The sequence below is a fragment of the Gymnoscopelus braueri genome, assembly GCF_963280865.1.
Source record: "Gymnoscopelus braueri genome assembly, chromosome: 4".
Taxonomy (NCBI): domain Eukaryota; kingdom Metazoa; phylum Chordata; class Actinopteri; order Myctophiformes; family Myctophidae; genus Gymnoscopelus; species Gymnoscopelus braueri.
The window spans coordinates 43510208-43534595 of NC_137605.1; the positions used below are offsets into that span (position 1 = coordinate 43510208).

The 24388-nt window shown below is 42.1% G+C and overlaps 3 protein-coding genes across 4 annotated transcripts in view; 2 read left to right on the forward strand and 1 right to left on the reverse strand.

Moving 5' to 3' along the window:
- Positions 1 to 5526, reverse strand: part of adcy3a (adenylate cyclase 3a) — a 32805-nt gene extending 27279 nt beyond the window's left edge. The window contains exons 1-2 of one of the 2 annotated variants that reach the window (XM_080426968.1): positions 5215 to 5526; positions 3077 to 4346 (exon numbers count right to left, since the gene is read on the reverse strand). In XM_080426968.1, the coding sequence (XP_080283094.1) occupies positions 3077 to 3751 (675 nt within the window). In that variant the 5' untranslated portion in view covers positions 3752 to 4346; positions 5215 to 5526. The remainder of the gene's footprint in view (positions 1 to 3076; positions 4347 to 5214) is intronic. The other variant, XM_080426969.1, reaches the window with a different exon arrangement.
- Positions 1 to 24388, forward strand: part of LOC308084610 (alpha-N-acetylgalactosaminidase-like) — a 443273-nt gene that overhangs the window by 274115 nt on the left and 144770 nt on the right. The gene's annotated exons all lie outside the window — the stretch shown is intronic.
- On the forward strand, positions 11954 to 19642 carry preb (prolactin regulatory element binding). The gene is made up of 10 exons (XM_080426017.1): positions 11954 to 12118; positions 14395 to 14590; positions 14734 to 14932; positions 15661 to 15914; positions 16090 to 16170; positions 16277 to 16404; positions 17191 to 17364; positions 18130 to 18202; positions 18761 to 18920; positions 19046 to 19642. Exons 2-10 carry the CDS (start codon positions 14456 to 14458, stop codon positions 19138 to 19140), a joined length of 1299 nt encoding a protein of 432 aa, XP_080282143.1. The 5' UTR covers positions 11954 to 12118; positions 14395 to 14455; the 3' UTR covers positions 19141 to 19642.

Sequence of the window (24388 nt, forward strand, 5' to 3'; positions counted from 1 at the left end):
ATCAATCCGGGAACGCATCTGTGTCATTTTAGATTTTAGCTTTAACCATTATTTTATACTTTAGCTATTCAAAAATAGCAGATATACAAGCTCATAGCACGGCACTGAGTGCCGCACTATGAGCTTGTAGATCTGCTATTTTTGAAAAATTGTGGAAAATGTGTGCAAATCTTTGAATATATATATTTTTAAACCGAACATTTGTAACTCAAATCTTTGCTTCTGGAGGTCCCTGGAACAAAATATTTGACAAATGTTCGCTTTAAAAGATATACATTCAAAGATTTGCGCACATTTTCACGATTTAAAAAAAAAATGCCAAAGAAATCTAAAATGACAGATGCATGCCCAAATTGAATGGGTTAAAAAGTAGATAAGGCTGACTGGAGGTTAGAATACTGAGGGCAAAATGCATACTGTACAGTAATGTCAGTCACGTAGTCATGTAATATCAATGTGAAATGGGCATTGGGTACATGGCTATGAATTCAGTGAGCACTTCACAGAGATGTTGTATAATGTTTCCACACTAAAAGGATTTTACAGTGATGATCCCAGTCTGAGGGCAGTGATTCCTACCAACAGGGCATAGCCTACTGCAGTGGTTCTCAACCTGTGGGTCGGGACCCGCAGGGGGGTCCCCACATGATTTTGGGGGAGGGTTCCCACTCCCCAGGTGAAGGTAAAGTGACAATTTAAGGACCTTTAAGACCTTGTTAATACCTAAAAAAATTAATTATATCATAAAGAAATGAAAAAGAAATGACCATTACTGCATCAAAAGTAATCAACAAACTATACTATAAAAACTAGTCAAACATTGGCCAAATTGTCAAATAATATACTGTAAGAAAGAGGCACATTTTTTGAAAATAGCCGATCTACAAGCTCAGCTTGTTCATCTGCTATTTCACAATATTTGTCTGTGGAACCAACTCATGCCTCAACTCCTACATTCCAAGTGCTTAAAAGGTCGGGTCTATAATGCATTATAATCACATTTATAATGAATTGTAATGCATAATTATAATGCACTTATTATAATGCTTCATAATACTCATAAATGTTTATAATTTTCTATAACAACTTATAACAAAGACACTTTATAACTAACTAAGTTTAGGTAGATATAATGTGCTGTTCCACTGAGCTAATAATGCATTATGACCAGCACTTATAATACATTATAAACGTTGTTATAAGTTGTCATACATGATTATAAACATTTATAACAACTGTTATAATGCCTTATAAGCTCAAAACGTATAAATGTGATTATAATGCATTATAGACCCGAACTTTAAGTAAAGTGTTACCGTGAGCTTCTAGATCAGCTATTTTTGGCAAAGAGATTTGGTGTAGAGGGAAAAAAGGAGCGGACCAAGTAAAAACCTCTGGGGGACCCCAGTCAACAAAGTATATAGGGTTTTAAGTGTTAAGAATATAAACTCAATGTTGAAACATTCAACAATTCAATTCTGATTTCCAACTCTAACTTATTTGGGAAGATGGACCCATGAGACACTTTATTTGATTCTTTGCCAAAATGTATCAAACAATCCCCCTGCCAGCAAGGAATGTACTGCATTGTCCGTTTGTGATCTATTTGCTAATTAGTTGGATGCTTCTCTGTGCGGTTTGTATTTCCAAGTAATCTAATAATCTAATTTGTTAAATTGTTCTCCCTACTTTTGGATTCATTGACATGCTGATCAATAACATCATCTGTCAACTCTCAAGATAGAAAAAAAAAAAAAAATATATATATATATATATATATATATATATATATATATATATATATATACTGTTCAAAACATCCTTCTCCGACACCCCTCAAAGTTCCCGTCATCTGAAACACCGGATGTTTTGGAACTATTTTAAGTTATCTTTTTCCTTCTTGTTGCGCCACCAGAAAGAAAAAGTCACAGCAGTCACACTTTAACTTAGTTTACACTCGTTCAATTCCTTGTCTGTCCTCCTAATAATCAACTAACCACCATTTCCTGCGTGCTGGCCATACCTCACATAATGCCCCCCCCCCCCCAAATTCCTCCTTCACACAATTATGATTGGGATCCTTTGGGATTTTAACGATTCCAGTTCCTTAACGATTCCCTCTTAACGGTCCGATTCCTTAACGGTTCCCTTTAACGATTCCTATAGGGTGTTTCAAATGGTCTCTTACAGGTCTGCAAACTCTGAGAGTGTACACATTGAACCAAATGGACCCTTACAGGTCTATGTGGTTCCATTTGTACACTCGCAGTGTGATAATGGTCCTTGAAATTAAAAACGTTTGAGAACCACTGGCATTGTAATTGTATAGCAGACGTGAAGTCCACATACCAGCCTCTGAGAGTGTGAGAAAACCAGTTCCGGAACGTTTACGGTTCCAAATATGATGGAACCGATTCCGGTTCCTCAATGTTGTTCCGGTTCTGGATCCCAACCCTACACACAGTCCACACTCTTCCCTGCCACACTCCATTCTGCAGAGCAACAGCGACGTGTGTTGTGAGCTTGCCTTGTAGATCTGCTATTTTCAAAGGATTTCTATACATTGTATACATTTGAAAACTTGTGAAATGGGACATTCTGCACAATGAGTACTTTTACTTTTGGTACTTCAATTATATTTTGAAACCAATACTTTAGAATTTTGAATACCGAACTTGTACTTGTAACAGACTATTTGTACAAAAGGGTATTGATACGGTTACTTATCTTCTTTTTTTTTAAAGTACTTTTTAGTACTCTCTTCAGTTTATCGTTCCAGCCTGCTGTATGTGTACACACTATCCTATTCCCTGTGCTATTTCTTAGTTAGATAATCTTCACATGAATGAAAGAAAAAAAAGAACCTTCTAGCCTGCCAGGTTTATTTTTTCCCCCCTCAAGCCTCCTCCTAGCACCAACCTGTCTCCTCATAAATTTAGCTCAATGTACTATTCCAAAAATAGATTCGCCGGCGTCTTGACAACAAACAGCGATTCTCAGAAAGCCTTAATATCTCATCGTGTCCATCCACACACCTCCATCCCACCGCACCCCCCCCCCCCCCTCCCCTCCTCACCTGTCTGCCCAGCGCCGACGCCTGTATGTTCTCCTGCTGTTGCTGGGCGATGGTGACCCCCAGCACCAGCGTGTGGACGCTGCAGGACACGCTGGTGATCAGCACGATGGGCGTGAGCCTCAGGGGCAGAGTCAGGAAAAAGCTGAAGCTGAAGAAGGCCTGCCAGCCCACCGTGTCGCTGGCCTGGTGGAAACGGGCATAGTTCAGCCCCAGGTAGCAAAATATCTGAGCCGCTATGAGCACCCAGAGGGCGTACGGCACCACCCGCCGCGAGACGCGGTCCGGCAGCAGGCCGTAGCGGCACAGCACGTAGAGGAGGATGTCCGCGGCCAGCCCCACGGACGCCACGGTGACGGAGGCCAGCTTGTCGCTGGTGTAGACCACCGCGCACATGACGATGATGTAGCAGTCGAAGAGGGCGGCGAACACCACCAGCACCAGGAGGGTCTCGTGTCTCTGCCGCCTGAAGTAGGTCTGGTAGAGGTTCTCCAGGGACTCCGGGGCGAAGGTGAGGCGCATGAAGCGCGGCAGGCAGAGGCAGCATCCCGAGCGCCGCACGGTCACCTCGTGGGTGCGCCCCACCGCCTGGCCGGGGTCGGACGGGAGGGTGACCGAACAGTCCGCGGAATACTCCGCCGAGTACTCCGGCTCCGAGATGGCCCGGTTCCGAGGCATTGTGGTGGCGTTCCCTCGATTCTTTCCTCCTCAAATGAAATACGGACAACGGTTTGTAGTTCTGCAGGAGGTGTAAAATTCCTCAAGATCCTGTGGCGGTGACAGACGTGCCTACAGTTCTATGGTGGGATCTTGTTTTTTTTTTTCTCCCTTCAGGATTGTAAACTCTCATTTGCCCTGAGATGCCACAGATGTAGTGTGAATCGCTTGATTGTCAGGCCCTGTACACCGGAATGACGACTTCTCACATACTTGGCTTCTTTCTTGCCCAACTGACGGCTGTCAGTTGACTCAGTCAGCACCGTGTTTGCCTAAACTCTTCAATGGCACAGTAGGGCGAATGGGTGTCGTTTGTTTGTTTCCTCCTCCCCCAACCAAGTGCTTTATAAATACACTTCCTTCTCCAGCTCTATTCCTACGGCGGACCCCATATTTGTGTCTCATGGCACAGTTAGGCCTAATGGGTAATTCACCAAGGACAGAAATAGATTGTTTATATTCCTGCAAGTTCCTCTGTTGTCTCTTCTCCTTCATTCCTCTGGGGTGGACAAGACCACTCTTCATGTGTTGCTTCCATGGTCACACCTCACATGGCCTACACATGAAAAGTGGGAAAGATTACAAATTGAGTGGGCCTGTACATATAACACACAATTTGTTGTCTTCAACCTAGCCTTGGATCAAGACTATCATAGATGTATTTTATCGAGTCTGACTTAAAAGTCTATTTTCAACCATACAAGAGAAACAGGTAATGGTCAGGTAAATCATGTGCAGTTCAAAGCAAGCCGGCAAAAATAGGTTTGACTGACATAGGTCGAATATTTTGAATCCCTCCTGCGTCCATAATATATCCTTCCAGGAAACAGCCTTATTTAGTCGGTTCACACAGTTGTAGGCCTGTGTCTGTCTGTCTGTCTGTCTGTCTGCCTACATGTTGCGCTTCTTCATCATTATGTAGGTTCATACTCATACGTTTTTAAAAACAGAACGTCAAGAAATACGATGACATAAGATTTGTACCTTTTTCACCATAACCAGAAACAACCACATAATTTAGTTGAGAGAACTGATGTTAAGCTAAAGGCCAGTTGTTGTTGTCATCATGCAATTATTCTGTTCATCAAACACATTCTATGTTCAGATTTCAGAATGAGTCAGGTTTAAATAACATCTGCCAGCATTAACACCAAGACATGGATCTCTCCATTTCCTACCATAAAAACCTTATTCGTGCCACACTAGACACAACAGATGGATCAGATGCTTTTCGGCTGAAACATCATGCTATCTGACACCTGGTTTTACGATGTGTTGGAAACACAGATTTAATTCTGGGTACAATCCAGATGCTGTTGAAAATCAGCTACATTATTGCATCGCTTCTTACCCGAACTGACAACAATGTAGCCTATTTTGTGTCCAGATTACATGTAATCTGGACACTTTGTTGCATCGCTTACCTTGTATCCGACTGTATAATCCGGACACATTTCGGTCTCCTTTAATCTGCTATTTATTCCCTTGTAAAATGCATGGATGGAAGGATGGATGGTGCCGTTTAGCTGCTAAACGCGGTAGCTTCTTTTTTTTTACTTCAACATTCACATGGTGTTTAAAGAAAACGAAAAGAAAAAGTATAAATACATGTAAAATGGTCTCGACGCGAAGCCCACACGGACTGCTAGGTCTTTTTCTTCCGTAGACATGGACATGGGAGGAACAGCCAGGAACAGAACAGATCCGAACGGATCTCTTTACCGCTGGATCTCTCCTCCTCGATCAACACTTTGCTTTCTGTTCTGTCCCCCAATACAATAACCCCGCCCCCTGCCTTTGAATACAAAGTAGCCTGAGCTGAGCCTAGGCATCATTCATGATCATCATCATCCTCCTCATTCTCCTCCTCCTCATCCTCATAATCATCATCATTTTGCCATTTTTAAAATGAGAAGTAAAAAATAAAAAATGAATTGTTAATTAACCACTTAAACCCCATTTATACCAGTGGTTCTCAAACATTTTAATTTAAAGTTTCAGACTTTCAGAGTTACAGACCTGTACAGTTATAACTAAGGGTCCATTTGGAACCCCCTCAGGGAAACCTGAGGGTCCCTGGCTGGACCCCACTTTGAGAACCACTGCTATATACAGTGCGTGCGTAGTTGATGGTGGTCCCCCAGGGCTCTATATTGGTCCCCACCTTTTTCCCTCTTGTACAAATGTCTTCACTGAAAGGTTCCATGTGGTTAATGAGTTTTCAGAAAAAAACACTTGCCCTTTTTAATAGTATTGGTGTCTGATGACAACCATCTGTCCTGGCTGTGTGTGTGTGTGGGGGGGGGGGGGACATGCACACAGGCCATGCATATGCCATGGACATGCATTATGTCCTGTGGTGTGGAGGGAGGGAGGGTCAACTTCTCAAGGGTTGCTGCATGTATGTTTTCTGATTATGTTTATTCTGTATCCTGTGTGAGTTCTGTCTCCTGATTGGATAACATTGGAATCCTGACCTGAAAACATACTTATATACTTCACTTATTTTAACACAAAAATATCACTTACCCTACCTTTAATGAAGGAATGGGGAGCTGTATCTCAACAGAATCTACACATTTGGTGTTGTTATGATGCCGATGGTAGTTTTGTCTGCATGAGACCAACTACATTCAATGACACTGCCAGTAGGCCTCTTATTGATTGTTCCACTGAAGCCCTTCATTGAACCTCTGATCAATACACAGACTGCTGACCTTTTAACAGAACCAATTCATCAACATCTGCCTGGGATCCACTGTTCTAATTGAACAATCATATTCTCTCTCATCTCGCCCTGTTGCATCCTTTCTCTCTTCTATCTCTCTCTCTCTCTCTCTCTCTCTCTCTCTCTCTCTCTCTCTCTCTCTCTCTCTCTCTCTCTCTCTCTCTCTCTCTCTCTCTCTCTCTCTCTGCAGGTTGGAATGCAAGCATGTAAAAGAACACACACACACACACACACACACACACACACACACACACACACACACACACACACACCCCACACCCACACGCACACGCACACGCACACGCACACGCACACGCACACGCACACGCACACACACACACACACACACACACACACACACACACACACACACACACACCTCACTTGGTTCATTAGGCTATGCTGGATTAAGGGACTAGTCAATACGGTGTAGAACTATATCATCTTTAGCCTGGAGTATAATGTGATTTAACCTAAGGCCTCTGAACTGTTGTAGCCCATAGATAATTACCTGGGGTGTGTGGATACAGCAACAGTAATTAATTTAATGCTAGATTTCTAGTGCTTACTGTCAAGAGACAGATTGCCCCAGAGAAGAGCCAACTCAATAATTAATAGAAATTTCCACATTAGCAATGGCCATGCAGGACACATGATGGGCAAGGCAGTTTGTTGGACGGATTATAATACGTCATTTGAAAGTTGACAGACAATTAAATAACATTATTTCAAATTTCACACGAGAAAGTTGTGCTCAATGAAGCACAAATCTCTGCCAGGCCGGGTGGCCAACCCAGGCTGTAGAATGTGACATTGCAGGGATGACGTGTGTGTGTGTTGATAATGTGTTTTACATTAGGCGCTGTACTGTTGGAGCGTAAAGCTGTCGGCCTATGATAGCAGCATTGTTTGATTAAGGGAGCGCAAAGATCTGCAGAGTGGCGGAATAAATGCAACTGTTTGTCATAGCAGTGGATGGATGGCAGAAATTATATTATTGCTTGTAATATGTTAAATAATGTTGTTCTTCACAGCATGATCAATTACTAGGAAACGCTCACCAATATACCACTTAGACTGTCTGATGCAGTAACGTCAAACTGCATCTCTCTCTCTCTCTGTATTCGGACATGACTGCCGTCATCATGTGTCCCTAATTTGGTAAAAATACATAATGTTTCTGCAGTTAAGACATTCGTCACATTTGTGGCACCCCGTATGGACCGGAGTTAAATCGCTTTTGGCTGTGTTATGGGCTTCAAGGTATTCATGCTTGTTTTAAAAGCTGAGTTGAACAACTCTGATACGTCAGCCCTGGCAAAGCCAGCAGCATTTCCTTTTACCTCTGCCAGGCACTGTAATAAATCATGTCCGGTCCAGGAAAAGCATGTGCATAAATCTGCCAGGCGTAAACAAACAGGTTACCAAGCATCATGGTATGAAAGGTCGTGTCAACATTCACTTGAGGAAAAGTGGTGTTTGATTGAAATGTGGAAAAATTTGATTCATTATTTAGTTTCAATGTGTGACTGCCATGGTGATAAGGGAACACTATATGACTTTCAGCAGTGTGATGACAGTCCACATTACAATCATGGGTCTCTGCTGGTACCATTTGACTTGTTGACTTTCATGGTGTATTTTTTTTAACCTTTGTATGTTAGTAGCATCAGTACTTAACCTGTGTTTCAGGAGAAAATGAGTGCAAAAAAGGATTCAGATGCTGCTCATACAGGTACTCATACAATCCAAGGCTGAGGGCAGGACAACATTGCATGTGGTTATAAAGGTGTCAATAGATTCAATAGTCTGGCTTATTAGTGTTTGATTAATGTTTGATATTAATGTTTTGAGCATCACAAGCCTGCGATGTGATGCTCGCAGGCTTATCAAAGAACCCCAGCCATTCCATACACAGACTGTTCCAGATGCTACCACATAGCAAGTGGCTTTTTGACCACAGTGCCGCCGGTAGTGATTTTATATTTGTACCTACAAGAGGGCCACCACTGAATGTTTGTATTCCTGTCTTGGAGAGTTCGAGCTGAAGATGTTTAAATGATGATGCAGTTTCTATCAATAGCCTATGTCAGAAATGTGTGTTTCCTGGGCATTGATGTTGACCTTTCCACACCTTAGCTTTTGCAGAATTGATGGTGATGGCACACAGCCCATCATTCATACATATGGGGTAAATATTATTTTGTTCCCAAGTTTGACATCTGTTTTCCTCTACATGCAATACAGACACATCCACGCATGTGTGTGCGCACGCACGCACGCACGCACGCACGCACGCACGCACGCACGCACGCACGCACGCACGCACGCACGCACGCACGCACGCACACATGCACACATGCACGCACACACACGCGCGCACACACACACGCACGCACACGCACGCACGCACACGCACACGCACACGCACACGCACACGCACACGCACACACACACGCGCACACGCACACACACACACACACACACACACACACACACACACACACACACACACACACACACACACACACACACACACACACACACACACACACACCATGCACAGAAACAAAGAAACATATTGTAGACTAAATATTGCTGTGTGATCGTGCTTGCACTTGCGTTCTAGCCATCATAGTTCAACTCTCCTTCACAAAGAACGATGACACTTTGATTTATCAAACAATGAATCATTATTAATCCTCAAACTTTTATTGAATTGAAGTTAGTTAACCCTTCGACTGCATGGCCAGGAGAACCTGAACTATAAAATACCCCAAAAACGCCTGCATGTGATAATGATAAAATGTTCAAACCAGAGTTGAAACTTTAAAAGTATTTATTGTATGAAAATAGAAGTTAAAGTACATTATCTGCACTGGGTCAATATACAGTACAGTCTATCAATAAAAATAGCCTACAGTATATGTACAGTCTATGAACAGTGAATACATAAATGATAAATATATCACCATAAATATATCAAATATATCACCATTAATTAAATGAATGAATGTACAGTCTTTCAACAAAGAATGTATGTATGGATACATCCACAGTCTAACAACAGTCCATCAACAATGAATATATGAATTGATTGTGTGTGTGTGTGTGTGTGTGTGTGTGTGTGTGTGTGTGTGTGTGTGTGTGTGTGTGTGTGTGTGTGTGTGTGTGTGTGTGTGTGTGCGTGTGCGTGTGCGTGTGCGTGTGTGTTTTGGGAGGGTTAATAGATTATGCTCAGATAAAGTAATGCACCAGTCCAGTGCAGCATTGATCTTCCACTCCCTGACATTACATGGTACAGTGCTATTCCACAATCAGTACCAGTGGCAGATGGCCAATGGAGGGCGCTAGGGCATCACCCTTCAAGTCCCAGTAGCCTAGATCTTCACTTATCAAAAACGACATCAAAATATAACAGTATATTTTAACCACATGAACTATATCCTCCCTATTAGGGCCTACAGTCATAGGCAAACATAAATAGGCAAACTTTCAGCGCAAATAGCAGATCTATAAGGTAACAATGCTCGCAACACAAAGAGTTTTTTTTTTGATTGATTGAATACTTTATTAACAGTTTGCAAATAGTACAGTGGTGCATTACACAATGATGCTAAAAGGATAAAACAAAAAGGTGGTCCTGTGTATTCTCTGGTGCTCTTTTATGGCTGTTTTGAAGGAGGGTAAGGAGTCTTTTTTGATGTCTGTTGGTAGGGCATTCCACATTTTGGTGGCATAGCAGTAGAATGAATTTAACCCCATGTTTGTGCCGAATATGGGTTGAAGAGATCAGTGGAGCTCCCTCTGGTGTTGTGCCTGTGTGTGTCTTTCACGTTATTGAAGTTTGAGAGGTACATGGGTATCCATGTACCTGTCCTCTACTCTGTCCTCTACCCTGAGCCATCCCACTCTATAGCATAATGAGCAGGGGTTGGGTGAGTTCTAGGTGTGAGGCCAACTAGTAACCTGACCAGTTTGTTTTGAGAGGTCTGAAGCTTTGTTTTGAATGCCTTGTGGAAAAAAGGAGGGGACGGGGACCCCTAACTAAGCATAGGGTTTAAGTGGTTAAATGAAGGTAAATGTTATATAAAGAACCACAATGGAATTGTCTTTGCTTTCAACCTATCTTGAGGTTGAGATGATCTAATCAGATTAGATCTCAACCTCAAGATAGATTGAAAGCATGCAGGGCAATCATCAGAACTCATAATCAGATTTAATCAGATTATGAGTTTTTTTTTTCCTGTTTATAATCAGATCATCTATGAACAATGTGGTGGTGGGCTAAGGCTTTAAACAGACAGTTAATCTATGGAACTAAACAAAGGATGGTGGTGGTCTCTTCATTAAGGTAGACAATATGTTTTTGCTGTTATTGTGAAAAGTTAAATTTTTATGTAAACACACGGGATACAGGATAGGTGCTAGGGACATCTGGGCACCTCCATGAAGTAAAATGGGCTATTTTGTCCAAAATATAATATCTCTCTCCATATATATATATGTAGGCCTATGTATAAGAAAAATGGTCTTAAGTAATGTAAAGTACATGAGGTGAACATGAACGGCACATCATTATCAGACTTAATTTTAAACTTATTGTTTATGCCCCAAAATTACTGGATATACAGGTTTTGTAGCAATTTGTAGCAATTGTAGAAATATTAGACCTTAATTGTCGAATGTTTGAGCATGTTCTAATCATTTATATACTTTACTTTAAAATATTTTTAAAATATATATATATATATATTTTTTTTTAACATTTTGGACAAATTAGCCAAATTTTACGTCTTGGTGCCCAGATCTCTCGAAGTGCACTGCCCACCTATCCTGTTACGTAGCGGTGAGGGTGCGTCGGTCTAAATCTCATAGGTCTAAATGCATGACAGTCTTTAGGGTGGGTTGTCCTTCTGACGTCATTACGCAAAGCACGCTGCTGACGTGTAGGTAGGGTTAGGGATAGCGTTGCCATGTCTGCTTATTTTAAGCGACTTTGGGCTTATTTTTCTGTAAAGTTGCTTGTAAATATTGCTAGTTGCGGGTTGCAGTTTTTTGGGCTTGTTTCTAAAGTGATAGTTGCTTATTTGGACTCGTTTCCTAATGCTGTTTTAAACCAGTGTTTCATTTTCAAGTCAAGGACCCCAAAATGAATATATATTTGTCTGCGGATCCCCTCCCCGACCCCATCTGAAAACATATGCCAGGGACCCCCATACAAGATTTGTGTTGTTAAAATGTTTCAAAAATAATATTCCACATGTTTTCATTCATTTTTTAAATATATGTTTTTCTATTTAAGGGCGAAGGCCGGGCTCGGGGCCATAGGGGCTCGGTTCTTTTGGGCTTGTTTTCATAGACCTGGCTGGTTGCTTGTTTCTCTCGCAAAACGTGGCAACACTGGTTAGGGAAGTGGCTTGTTTGGGATTGTAGCAACACAGCCTCTGTTAGCCGCGTTAGCTCTTTAGCTGCTTCTCCTGTTCTTTCTAACCCTAAAACCCTGCTATTGACAGCTCAATATGGGACTATCTGATCTATTACACAGCTGATCTAACAGACCATCTGAAGAGGAACCCCGGCACCAGTGAGTGACACAGGTAGAGGAATCTATCGATGTTATAATGTATCCTACAACAGTCAAACAGTCGGGTTGTACAGTAGGGTGTACTTAGAAAATAGCAGATCTACAAGCTCACAACGCGTCGCGCCGCGACGCGTTGTGAGCTTGTAGATCTGCTATTTTCAGGCTAAATCGGCTAAATCAGGCTTTAGCTAATGGTGCTGTCAAGTTAAACCATGGATGAAGAAGCTAAGCCATCATTACTACTAGTCTGTATCTTCTTGTCTCTTCTTAATGTTGTGCTTTTTGACACTAATATGAGTTGATGTGTACATACCTGTCACTTTTTGGTTATGATTATGTGATTATTATTATGATAACATTATGAGCCAAATTGGTGAAGATGTTCATGGCTGTCAGCTAAAAGGCTACTTGATCCCAGCTGGCTTCATAGTGACATTTAAGGCCACCATGCACCACATCACCGGGGACATCATGGGCCAAGGCTTGAGAACTCACTGTCCTGCTTAAAACTGGCATGTTTTTTGGAAGTTGTGGAGGGATTATTGTGTAATTTATGGTTTGGAAGGAATTATCATCCTAAAAGGCTGCTATATTCCCAGCTGGCTTCATAGTGATATAAAGGCCACCACATCACTGGGGACATCATGGGCCAAGGCTTGAGAACTCACTGTCCTGCTTTAACTGTCTGGCATCCTTTTGGAAGCAGTTTTTTTTAAATTGATTGAATATTTTATTAGACAGTAATGCAAACGGCATGAGTACAGTCATACACTTGGGTCTACAAGGATAACACAAAAAAAGTCCTTTGGACTTGTTTCCATTGAGGTCCTATATATCCAATTCATCAACATAGCATAAAAAAACACCAACAATACAATATCATAACAAATATAAACCACTATATGTACATCCCTGTGGAGGGATTATTGTGTTATGGTTTAGGAATGATCATCCGGTCAGGTGTATAAAACAAAATACCTTTATGTATTCTTGTATGTGGTTTTGTGTGGTGGTCGGTGTAGGTTGCTGTGACAGCTGTCCCTGGATGGGGGGGGGGAGTGAAGTGGGGGAGGGGGGATGGGCATTGAAAATACTTAGGCTACATGACATGTAATGTCTTACAACGGTAGAAATGTGAAATTTAATCAAACAAAGTGAAAGTAAAATGAAAGACCTTAAATTTATGGTGGCCACATACTGGCTCAATGGCCTTAGTTAGTTAGTGTACACCCTGAAACTGGGAGGTCGGGGGTTCGATCCCCGGCCAAGTTCCAGAGACTATAAAAATGGGACCCAATGCCTCCCTGCTTGGCACTCAGCATCAAGGGTGGATAGGGGCTATAAGTCCCTGCGTCATAGTAGCGCCATGTCCAGCGGATGTACTTGTACATCATGGCTGGGGGATGTACTTGTATATCAAGCCGCTTCATGCTACAGAAACGGGAGATTAGGCTCCTGACCCATGGTAAATGCTGCATTTAAATAAATTGTGCATTTATATAGCGCTTTACATAGATTGTGCACTACATCCACCCATTCACACACACATTCATACACAGATGGCGGAGGAAACCATGCAAGGCAGAAGGCACCAACCTGGCTAGTTGCTCCTATTGTCCTCTCACAAGTAGAGTTGGGATCCGAAACCGGATCCAACATCGAGGAACCGGAATCGGTTCCATCACATGTGAACCGTTTCCGGAACCGGTTTTATCACACTGCTTTCACTAGGTTGCCATAGTTACCCACTGAATATTGGTACTCCATATATATGGAGTCTGACATCACAAACTCCAAATTTCGTGGTTGATCTAGAGCTCCATATATGGAGTCGGTAGAGACATCTAGTGCTGATATCATGCTAATGTAAAACTCTATATACGGATATAGCTGTCTCATGATCACATCAGTGAGATGTCACGAGCATCCAGCCAAGAAACTAAGGGTTGCCGTCACCCTTGAGGTTAGATGCAATCAGCGTTACCCCTTGAGGTTAGATGCAATCAGCGTTACCCCGGCCTAATCTACCACTATCTCTAAGACTAGAACCTTCAAGATCATTGACAACTTCTGTACGAACCAGGATATTTGGCCAAATACCTCTGCATGGTAATACACCGACTACCAACCCTGGTGATTCTTTTTCATAATCAGTCTGACATCTCACTTAAGTTCTTATCGGACAGCACTGCGGCGGGTCCTACACTTCAGACAATCAGTCACTTGCCAGAGTCTTTCACTTCATATCCACTTTTATTCTGGTTCCCACTAACGCGCTGCTCTCCACAGGTGTGGGCTTGTGGTGAAGTTTTATGAAGAAGCCTGTGTGACAACAACAACCCACACAACAATGGGGAGACGGAAGGTGCCAGATCTCTACAGAGCCCCGTTCCCCCTGTACACCATCAAGGTGGACCCTAGAACGGGGCTGGTAATCACCGCAGGAGGAGGGGGAGCTTCCAAAACAGGCATTAAGAATGCAGTGGTAAGCACCAAGGCACAAAACACACATTTAGATTTAAAGTGTTAGTGTTATCAGCTAATGATTTTTGCTGTCTGACCTGGAGAAGGTTGGAAAGTGGGCTCCGCTCCTTAGTCTGAATTCCTGTTTGTTTCTGTATATTCCAGCACTTCTTAAGTTTACAGTTGGTTGGAGAGCACCAGTACAGCGCGACCCTGGTTCACGCTCACGATACGGAGACACGCGCTACTATGAACTTGGCTGTAGGCGACGGTGTCATCGCCGCAGGGCAGGACGGCAGCTGCAGCCTAATGCGCTTTAAGCAACGTCAGCAGAAAGAGAGCCGCAAAGGTGCTGCGAAAGACGGTAAGGAAGGGAAGAGCCTTGAACCCATTGCAGCAATGTTCTTACTTTCACTATAGTAACCCATTTTAAAACTGGGAAAGCATCTGTGTCATTTTAGATTTTGGGTATATATCGTCTCTGTTAGGGATGGGACGATAATCGTTCGTATCGTTTTTCGTGATAAAAAACGCTCACAATAATCGTATAGCAGAGATTTAATTTATCGTGAAATTGTCCTCCGCCATACAATGGGACCAATTCACCTTTTATTTGCCGATCTGCATATCCGGTACCACTTAAAGCCCTCAATAATTGGTTATACGGACCTGTAAAGAAGTATTTTTTTTACTTTCTACCAAATCTCTTTGCCAAAAATAGCCGATCTACAAGATTATCATGATATCGTAAATCGCTATTATTTTAGTCACAGTCATAATCGTGACATGACATTTTTGCAAAGGTAGCAAAGGTTTCGAGCTTGTGGATCTGCTACTTTTGATGCTTTTGTGTGACACTGTAGTATGATCAAGTAGGGCGTTGATTTACGAAAAAACACAATTAGTTAAAATATGGAGATAAGAGGTTTCTGCCCGACAGCAACTATATAGCAACATAGCTTATTCATAAAACTGTTAGGATTTAGAAGGCATTTGTAGAATTGTCCTCAGCTCTTAATAAAAAAGAAAAAGAAAACCCTCTTATACAACACCCAGGTGGATAGCTCATACCTACCTGTGTTGTTCCCACAGCTGGTAACAGTGAGCAGCAAGGCAATGCCAGGCGGCGAGCTGGGAAAGGGGGCAAGGGAGGACAGGATGGAGCCGCGGGGGCTGGAGACACATCGGAGATGAAGGACGACACCGCCCAGATCTCTGTGGAGGGCTTTGGTGAAGTGGAGTCAGACATCAATCCTCAGGATCCACTGCAGAAGGTTGTCAGGTTCAGCGCAGACTTGAGCCTCCTTCTGACCGGTGGCACAGATGGGCACGTTCGAGTTTGGGAGGTAAAATGATTCACCTAACTTTAAAATAATATACTTTTTTATGTTTTTATATGATTCTTTTATGTTTTGTAAAAACTAGGAAACACTAATTTAATTTAATAATAAAAAACCAAGATGCCACCTATGACACAGCTATTACATGATGATCTTAACTTTTATGGCCATACTTCTCCAGTTCCCATCTCTGAAGAAGAAGTTTGATTTCAAAGCTCATGAAGGGGAGGTTGAAGACTTGGATATCAGTCCAGGGAACCAGGTGACAAAGAAAACCTCTTCTTGGTCTAGAGTTATTCCATTTGGATTCACCACAACAACTACTTTGTTGGCTCATTACTAATGATTTGTGCTCTGTTCCTATGTAGCATCTTGTGACTGTTGGTCGGGACTTCATCTGCAGTACGTGGAGTGGTGACCAACTGGCCATGAGTCTTCGTTGGCATGAGAACATGCCCCAGATTGCTGACAAGGCCTATCGCTACATGGCTTGCAGGTAAAATTGTCATCATTATGCCTAGGGTTGGGATCCTTTAGGATTTTAAATGATTCCGGTTGCTTAACGATACCCTCTCAACGGTCCGATTCCTTAACGGTTCCCTTTAACGATTCCTACTGGGGGTTCCAAATGGACCCTTACAGGTCTGTAACTCTTGAGAGTGTACAAATGGAACCAAATTGTCCCTTACGGGTCCATTTGGTTCCATTTGTACACTCTCAGTTATGATGGGCATTGAAATTAAAAAAGTTTGAGAACCACTGGTATTGTAATTGCATAACAGACGTGAAGTCCACATACCAGCTCCTAATTATGCCTCCGCCAGCCGTGGCTGTAGCCATTATGTTTTCAGGTTGTCCATCCATCCGTCCCAACCTCGTGAGCGTGATATCTCCGGAACACCTTGAGGGAATTTCATAACATTTGGCACAAATGTCCATTTGGACTAAAATGAATTTATTCTAAGCACAGTAGATGGTCAAAGGTCATGGTCACTGTAGACCTCATGCATGTCCCAACCTCGTGAACGCGATATCTCAGGAAATTCACTCAAGGAACGCCTTGGGCGAATTTCATGATATTTGGCACAAACATCCACTTGGACTCATGGATGAACTGATAAGAAGCGACCGTGACCGTGACCGTGACCCCGACCCCACATAACATCAAAATCTTCATTGATTACATATGCTATGAATCTGGCAACTGGTTGGCGTCTAGTTTTTTTTGTCATGTTATAAAACTATGTATATGTAATACATTTAATTTATGTTTTTGATTCAGGTTTGGTAAGGTAGAAGACCAAAAAGATGCCCTGAGGCTTTATACCGTCCAGATCCCCCACAAACGAGAAAGAAAACCGCCTCCTTGCTACGTCACCAAGTGGGACGGGAAGAGCTTTCTCCCCATGCTGACGGCACGGTGTGGCAGTGAGGTTATCTCCAGTCTGGCCGTCAGGTAAGAGGAGCTGAACTGTTGAACCTATAGATAAGGTTTGGCACAGACTTTGGGCATCCTTGCATTCTGAGACATTTTTCTTTTTTTTTCCAACTTCTTTTTATTTGAGAAATAGGTGTACAGCAGATACATGCCCCACAGCACACAGCAATTCTCCCAATCCTTAGCCCCTCGCCCCACCCACAGACGAACAAACAAAACAAAATAAAAACAGAACAATAATAGTAAAGAAACAACAATAAATAATAGCAATAACAACAATGACAACAACAACATCAGCGACAAATGAACAGCACACATCATACACACTGTATGCCAAAATAGTAAACCAATTGCGGGCAGCGAACCCGTCCACACACCGTCACTAACCATATCAATTAGTATTTTCACTGTTTAATTGAGAAAACAGTGGAGACCAAAGGTCTTGGAATATCTGTCCCCGGGTTATGCTTTTCAAAGGTCAAGAAGTTGAGATATCTGATCTTGAAACATCTTAAAAGTGGGCGAAGAGTCATTTTTCCAAAAACAACATAGCATTCCGAGACATTTTAAGTGAAAGTTGAAACACAGTAAACACACAATAAAAAAAACAGAGAATGCAGGATGTTGAAAGGTACTGCATACTATATTATTATTATTATAGTATTGTTATCCCCTATTGTGTTATTGTTGTGGAATGCTACATTTACAAATAAGAGAATGCATAAAAATATATTTTCTTGTGAATCCAAATGTTTTATTTTCAATCTCCTCACTCCTCCATAGTGACTCGGGGACGTTTATTGGTCTCGGAACTGTGACAGGATCAGTAGCCATCTACATTGCTTTCTCGCTACAGGTAGGAAATATGCATACACACCCTGCAAACCCACAACTGGGCAAACAAACTAATCACAAATTCCACAGACGGATACCATAACCACATTAACCCTTGCATCCCTATTTTGGGCAAATGTTCAACAATTTTCAAATATAAAAAAAGTTCTTAAAATTGCAGATCTGCAAGCTCACAATGTGCCACGCGTTGGAAGCTTGTTGATCTGGTAGTTTTGCTACTTAAAAGTATGGGTTAAAAGTGTGGTTCACCCAAAAAATTACAACATTTTTCTATCAACCCCATGAAGCCCCATGGGGGAGATATTATTGTTTTTGTTGCATTCCTAATTTTCCCAATAATTTGATGACCGGCGGAGTCTCTGGTCGTCTCCTATTGACCGATGACCCGGTCATCAAATCATTGGCTTAGGAATGCGGTAAAAACAAAAAAATCTCCATGAATTCAAGGCTTCATGGGGTGTGTAATTGATACAAAAGATAAGTACTTTTTTGGGTGAACTAGTCCTTTAAGTGAGCAAACCCTGTACTTAACTCCTGTGTCCTTTGTTTGTCTCTGTAGAAGTTATACTACGTGCGGGAGTCCCATGGAATAGTTGTGACAGATCTGGCCTTTTTGCCTGAAACTCTGAATGGCAAACGCTTAAAAGGGAACAACGAGGCAGCCATGTTAAGTGTGGCGGTGGACAGCAGGTGCCAGATGCATACTGTACGCAACAGAAGTAAGTCATGCCGAAATCACCCCCTAAAAAAGTTTGCAGAGTATTTTTACATTGCAGTATTGATACTTTTACTTTTCACTTCTCACCCTTTCCTCTATTTTGTTGTTGTTCATCTCCTGTTGCAGGTTCCTTCCCTATATGGCTGGTGCTGATGTTCTGCGGCCTCATGGTGGTGGGAGCGATCTTCCTCATGCAGCACCTTTTCCCAGGTTTCATTTAAAAACATTCAGACATTGTCGTGTTTGGTTATGAGACGGCCTGGATTGATCTCAAGACAGCTTGCCACAATCAACAACATCAGCAAAGTAGAATCCGGCCACAAACTCCATTTACCTACATGCCTGTCCCCAGCCCAGTGTGGGACTACAACTCCCACCCTGCCCCTGATGCAACCATGTGAAGCTCCTCCCCCAAGCATCAACATTGACTCTAACTTGCTTTTATTATTCCTCTTCCTGGTCATGTTCACCCTTGGCTTGTACTCAGGACTGCTCTTTACTGTCATCTAAAATTGACTCAAAACACACCATGAGACGGTGGTTTTTATTTGCTCATCATATCAAAATCAGTCTTAAATCTATATTATACCGTTTTTGTTTTCTCCTTTGGTAACTGGAGTATATTGAAGGACTCAGGTTCAGATCATGAATTCACAAAGGGTGGGACCTTTTTATTGAAATATTTAAGGAATATTGTAAGTATATAAATATGCTTTAAAATGATCGGCATGCAATGTGTCAGATTTCTTTCCATGCATACACACATTTGATCAGTGGTAATCCCTTATATTTGAACTGTTAATTTCCATTTTGTCCACTAGTGGGCAACATAGACCAAGAATCTGGTAGTACTCTGAGGGCTTGCACTACCTGTGAAGATAATTGACAAAGCTATAAATATGATACATATATACAGTACTAATGTTTAATGTGCCTACCATTGCTAAATCAGTCAGTCATTGGCACATAATGTCTCTGCATACAGTATACAGCTATTCGATGTGTTTTGAGATGACTTTGCTTATTTGAATGTACCATGCCAGTATTCAGGGTTATGTTCATTTAAATGTCTTCATATAGGCTAAGATATGACTGCTGAAGATAATTCATGTGATTATGTGACATGTTCTATGAGAACAGTTTTGGGAAATACAATTTCTGAGTACTCTGATGATGGCAGAAGAAAGGTCAATGTCAATTGAATTATGTGGATAGTGCAGTCATTTTAATATAAACTATAATTGCTGCTCATTCTACTTTTAGTTGCATTTGAACGCTGATGAATATTAAGGCTACTATGCAGTTGTGACATTTTTACAGAACATTTTAAATGATGGCCATTTTTAATGTGACTAACCAAGAGCTAGAATAAATACAAATATGTAAATAAGTAATACGATTTAAAAGTAAGATTCCATAAAAGAATATCCAACAGCGTGGCACTGGTCACTTTTGTGCTGCATCAAACCAGCTCGTTCTTTGTGACTGTTCAAATGCAAATATTAAGAATGGCACTCTGTCAGGGTGAATTAAAGCCATGCCAAGGTTAATTGGGGTGGTACTGGCCACTATCTTTTGTTATGGTAAAACGGCAATGCATTAGTTACCCCCTTTCCAAATGTTTTTTTCTGAGAAAAAAAGAAAGAAAAAGAAACTGGAATCTAAAAGACTTTAACGGAATCATTAACATTTTGTCTGGATGCTGCTTGGAAGCAAACCTACTGTATGAACAATCTTGGTCTTGTGTATAAAGAAGGTATATAGGCAGCATTTGATCAAGCACCTCCTCTACTGTATCCTCTGGTCTTCTGCTTTCTCCAAGCCTGAATGAATGAAGAACCACTAATCAAGAAATGGTAGTTCATCTGGGTTTGTTTCAACCAATTAAACATTTTATTGCAATCTCCTTTGTTGAGCTTTAAGGGTCCTTAACTGAGGAGCAATGGCCCTTTCTCTCTTTCTTAACATTCCTTTATGCCCGCTTTCAAATAATGTCACCAGTCCAGACGTCTGGTCCTCCGGGCACCCTTGTACCAGCTCTCCACTCCACTGCTCTCAGCTCCATCACTCCAGAGCTGGCATTATTGCAGAGCATGGCGAGGTTGCCAGGATACACAAGCGCCGTGTCCAGTAACGAATAGTGCTCAAGGCATAATGGCACACAAAGATTAGTGTGTGTGAGGGACAGAGTGAATTGACGACTAGAAGAGGCTACAAACTGGATTGTTGATTGCACCACTTTAGAGATGCTTTTATCCAAGAGGAGTCCTTTGCCAGTTGTTTTGTGTGGCCTCCAGTGCAGGCATGTTGGCTGGCAATGTATTACTTTGGCTCAGGCACTGCCTAGATGGTGCTTTGGCCCCTGCACACATTGGATTTTTTTTTGATTGCAGCCTGCTTGCCAATAATTCTTTCTTTGAAAAACCTTTGATCTGTGCTGGACCATAGTCAAGAAGTGGGCGTTGTGCCCTTGATTCATTTCTGCTACGCATTGCAGCTTCAGCATTTTATCTCGGTGATAAGAACCACAGGTATAACATGAGAACGCATGTGCAGCACGCACACACGTGCGGTGCAAAGACCCTTCTATCCGCTTTTCCAACAGGTGGCACCATACGTATGGTAAATGTCTGAGTAGTAGTAGAGCAGTGGTGGAAGTCCCCATATTGTTGATTTAACCTACATTTTGTTGGGTTGAAGAACAATCTTCCCACACATTCATGCCTCTGCAGATGGGTTATGGGGGGCATGCATTTCAGACACTGGGGTCTATGGATGACGTTAAGCAGGGTTTGATTCAATCTTAACCGCTTACTTACACTTATATATCATTCTTTGCATGACCAATTGTAAAGAAATATATAATAATGATAATTGGAGCGTGACACATTGTAAGCTTGTAGATTGGCAATTTTCTAAATGTTTTAATTATTATTATTAATACAAAAATAGGGATGCCAGGGTTTAATACTAACATTGCACATAGTATTAAATTGTTAAATAGTGCTATTATCAAACTAAATATCAAATATATGAAATATCTACATTTCCTCAAAGTAAATAATTCAGTCTGACCAGAAGCAGGGATAAAACATATCCCCACCGTCCAATAAAAATGAATGACCAGAGAGGGGGGATATCAAAAGCAGAGGCATGGATTCCCCCCAGCAAGTCCAACCCTGGATGTAAGAGTCCAGTGCCAAACCATAATGGCTCTTTCACAGCTGAGTCCTCGAAACACATGACAGCCGGGTCAAACCCAGTGTTTATTTGTATGTGGGGGAGAGAGTGAAAGAGAGAGAGAGAGTAAATGCTGAGAGCCATCCCAGAGACAACATGACGTAAAAAGGTCAGCAGCCATGTTTACGCAGACCCACCCCCACCTTCTGAAACGTCATTCTTCTCACCAAATTGCAAACCAGAATTCAGACGTTTTCCACAAATACACCCCCACCACCTCACCAGCCTCCACCCTGGGCAGGAAACCCAACACCCACCTCTCACCTACATCGCAGCCCCAGCAGGAAATGAAGTCCCCAGACAGGCCAGTGTCTCAGACTCCACGAAAAAGAGGAACAAACACCGGCTCTTTCTCCTCTTAACATTGCACATACCCCAAGGGCCCACTGGCTCAGACCAGTATCAATTTGTCTCTGGAATAGACTGGTGGCACGGGGCGAAAACATGGCTAGACAGGGAGGGGAAACTCTGTCCCTCTTCAGCGTTGGTGACTAATCTTAGGGACATGGTTATCTGTCCAATCACAGCTGTTTCTTAGCGTACCTCTAGTGTGTGGTAATAATACTGGAAACGGGAGCAGAGCCGCGTGTTATTGGTTGTTACTGGACGCTGGGTCACCCTAGCTGCGTATTTCCCTGGATGTTGTGTGGTGGAAATCCTGTTTCACGAGGCAACCTGAAGTCCCAGTTCTTCGTTTAAAAGCTGTTCTCTAGAGAAGTGTATGGGGCTGGGTGGTAAGGTGGAATGGTGCAGCCGAAGGAATCAAAAGGCCAGGCATGATCAGGCGAGACAGGGAGGCAGGCACACAGATAGAGACCACTTATACCCTACCCTATATACTTTGTTGACCCGGGTCCCCCAGGGGTCTATACTTGGTCCCCTCCTTTTCTCCCTCTACACGCAGCTTTATAGGTTGACAGCAGTGCTGTCACCTGTAGTGCTGGTCACCGATTGAAGTCTGATGACATAAATCATCATTCACACACGGACAGCTTTTAGTACAGCGGATAAAAGCAATATTTTGGGAGAATCGTTCACTTGGTGATACAAGCGTGAAACTTGGTACAGATCATCTTTAGAGGTCATGTATCGATTTTTTTAATCGAGCCACTTGAAAATCAAAGATGGCGACCATTTTTCAAGATGGCCGACATCTTAGTGGGCAGTTAAGTGATATGATGGTTTATTTGGTGATACAAGCATGAAAATCGGCATGAGCAGTCTCTGTGGGTCACTTGACAATAGGCCACCCACAGCTACTTGAAATTTCAAGATGGCGGCCATTTTTCAAGATGGCCAACACTTTAGTGGAGCAATTAAGTTATATAATGGTTTATTTGGTGATACAAGCATGAACATTGGCATGAGCAGTCTCTGTGGGTCACTTGACAATAGGCCACCCACAGCTACTTGAAATTTCAAGATGGCGGCCATTTTTCAAGATGGCCAACACTTTAGTGGAGCAATTAAGTTATATAATGGTTTATTTGGTGATACAAGCATTAAATTTGGCATGAGCAGTCTCTAAGGGTTGCTTGACAAGAAAACACTCCCAGCCACTTTACATTTCTATTTTCAAGATGGCCGCCCCCTGGATCCTCAAAAGATACATTTTCTCATAGAAATGTATGTTTTTTTTTCATTAAGGACGATTATACGATTATTATTATTATGCTAAAGAACAACTTTTAACACATCACAATATAGTTGTGTTGATTTGTTGATCATAGATAGATTAGATAAGAGTGAATATCTGCACTACCAGGGCACACTGATGATATATCACTGCTGTTAAACTCAGAGTGGGGTTCAATGTCAGCTAATTGAAAGTTGGTATCCCAAATGCTGTCTAATTTACCCCAAAACAGTTAGATAGCCGCACCTGAATTGACAGGTTGTGCCAGCACGGGAGAGCCGAGCCAAGGTTAATGGGGTTTTAGTTAACCGGATGGTGTACAGATCGCTCAGGATTTAAATGGCATTGGATGAACGATCGAACTAAGTGTAGGGTTAAGGCACGAACTTAGTTGTATCCCATACATCAAAGTGCTTGGTAAAAGGTGGTAAAAGGATAAACCCTCGGCCTCTGCCTATGCTGCAGACATGGCAGAAGCCATCATAACAGTTGTGAAAACTAACTGGGACAGATGTTTAATTTGTCAGCAGGTCACCAAGGAAAAACTCATTCAGCCGAGTTTATTCAACAGAGAGCACGATCGTACTGGTTAT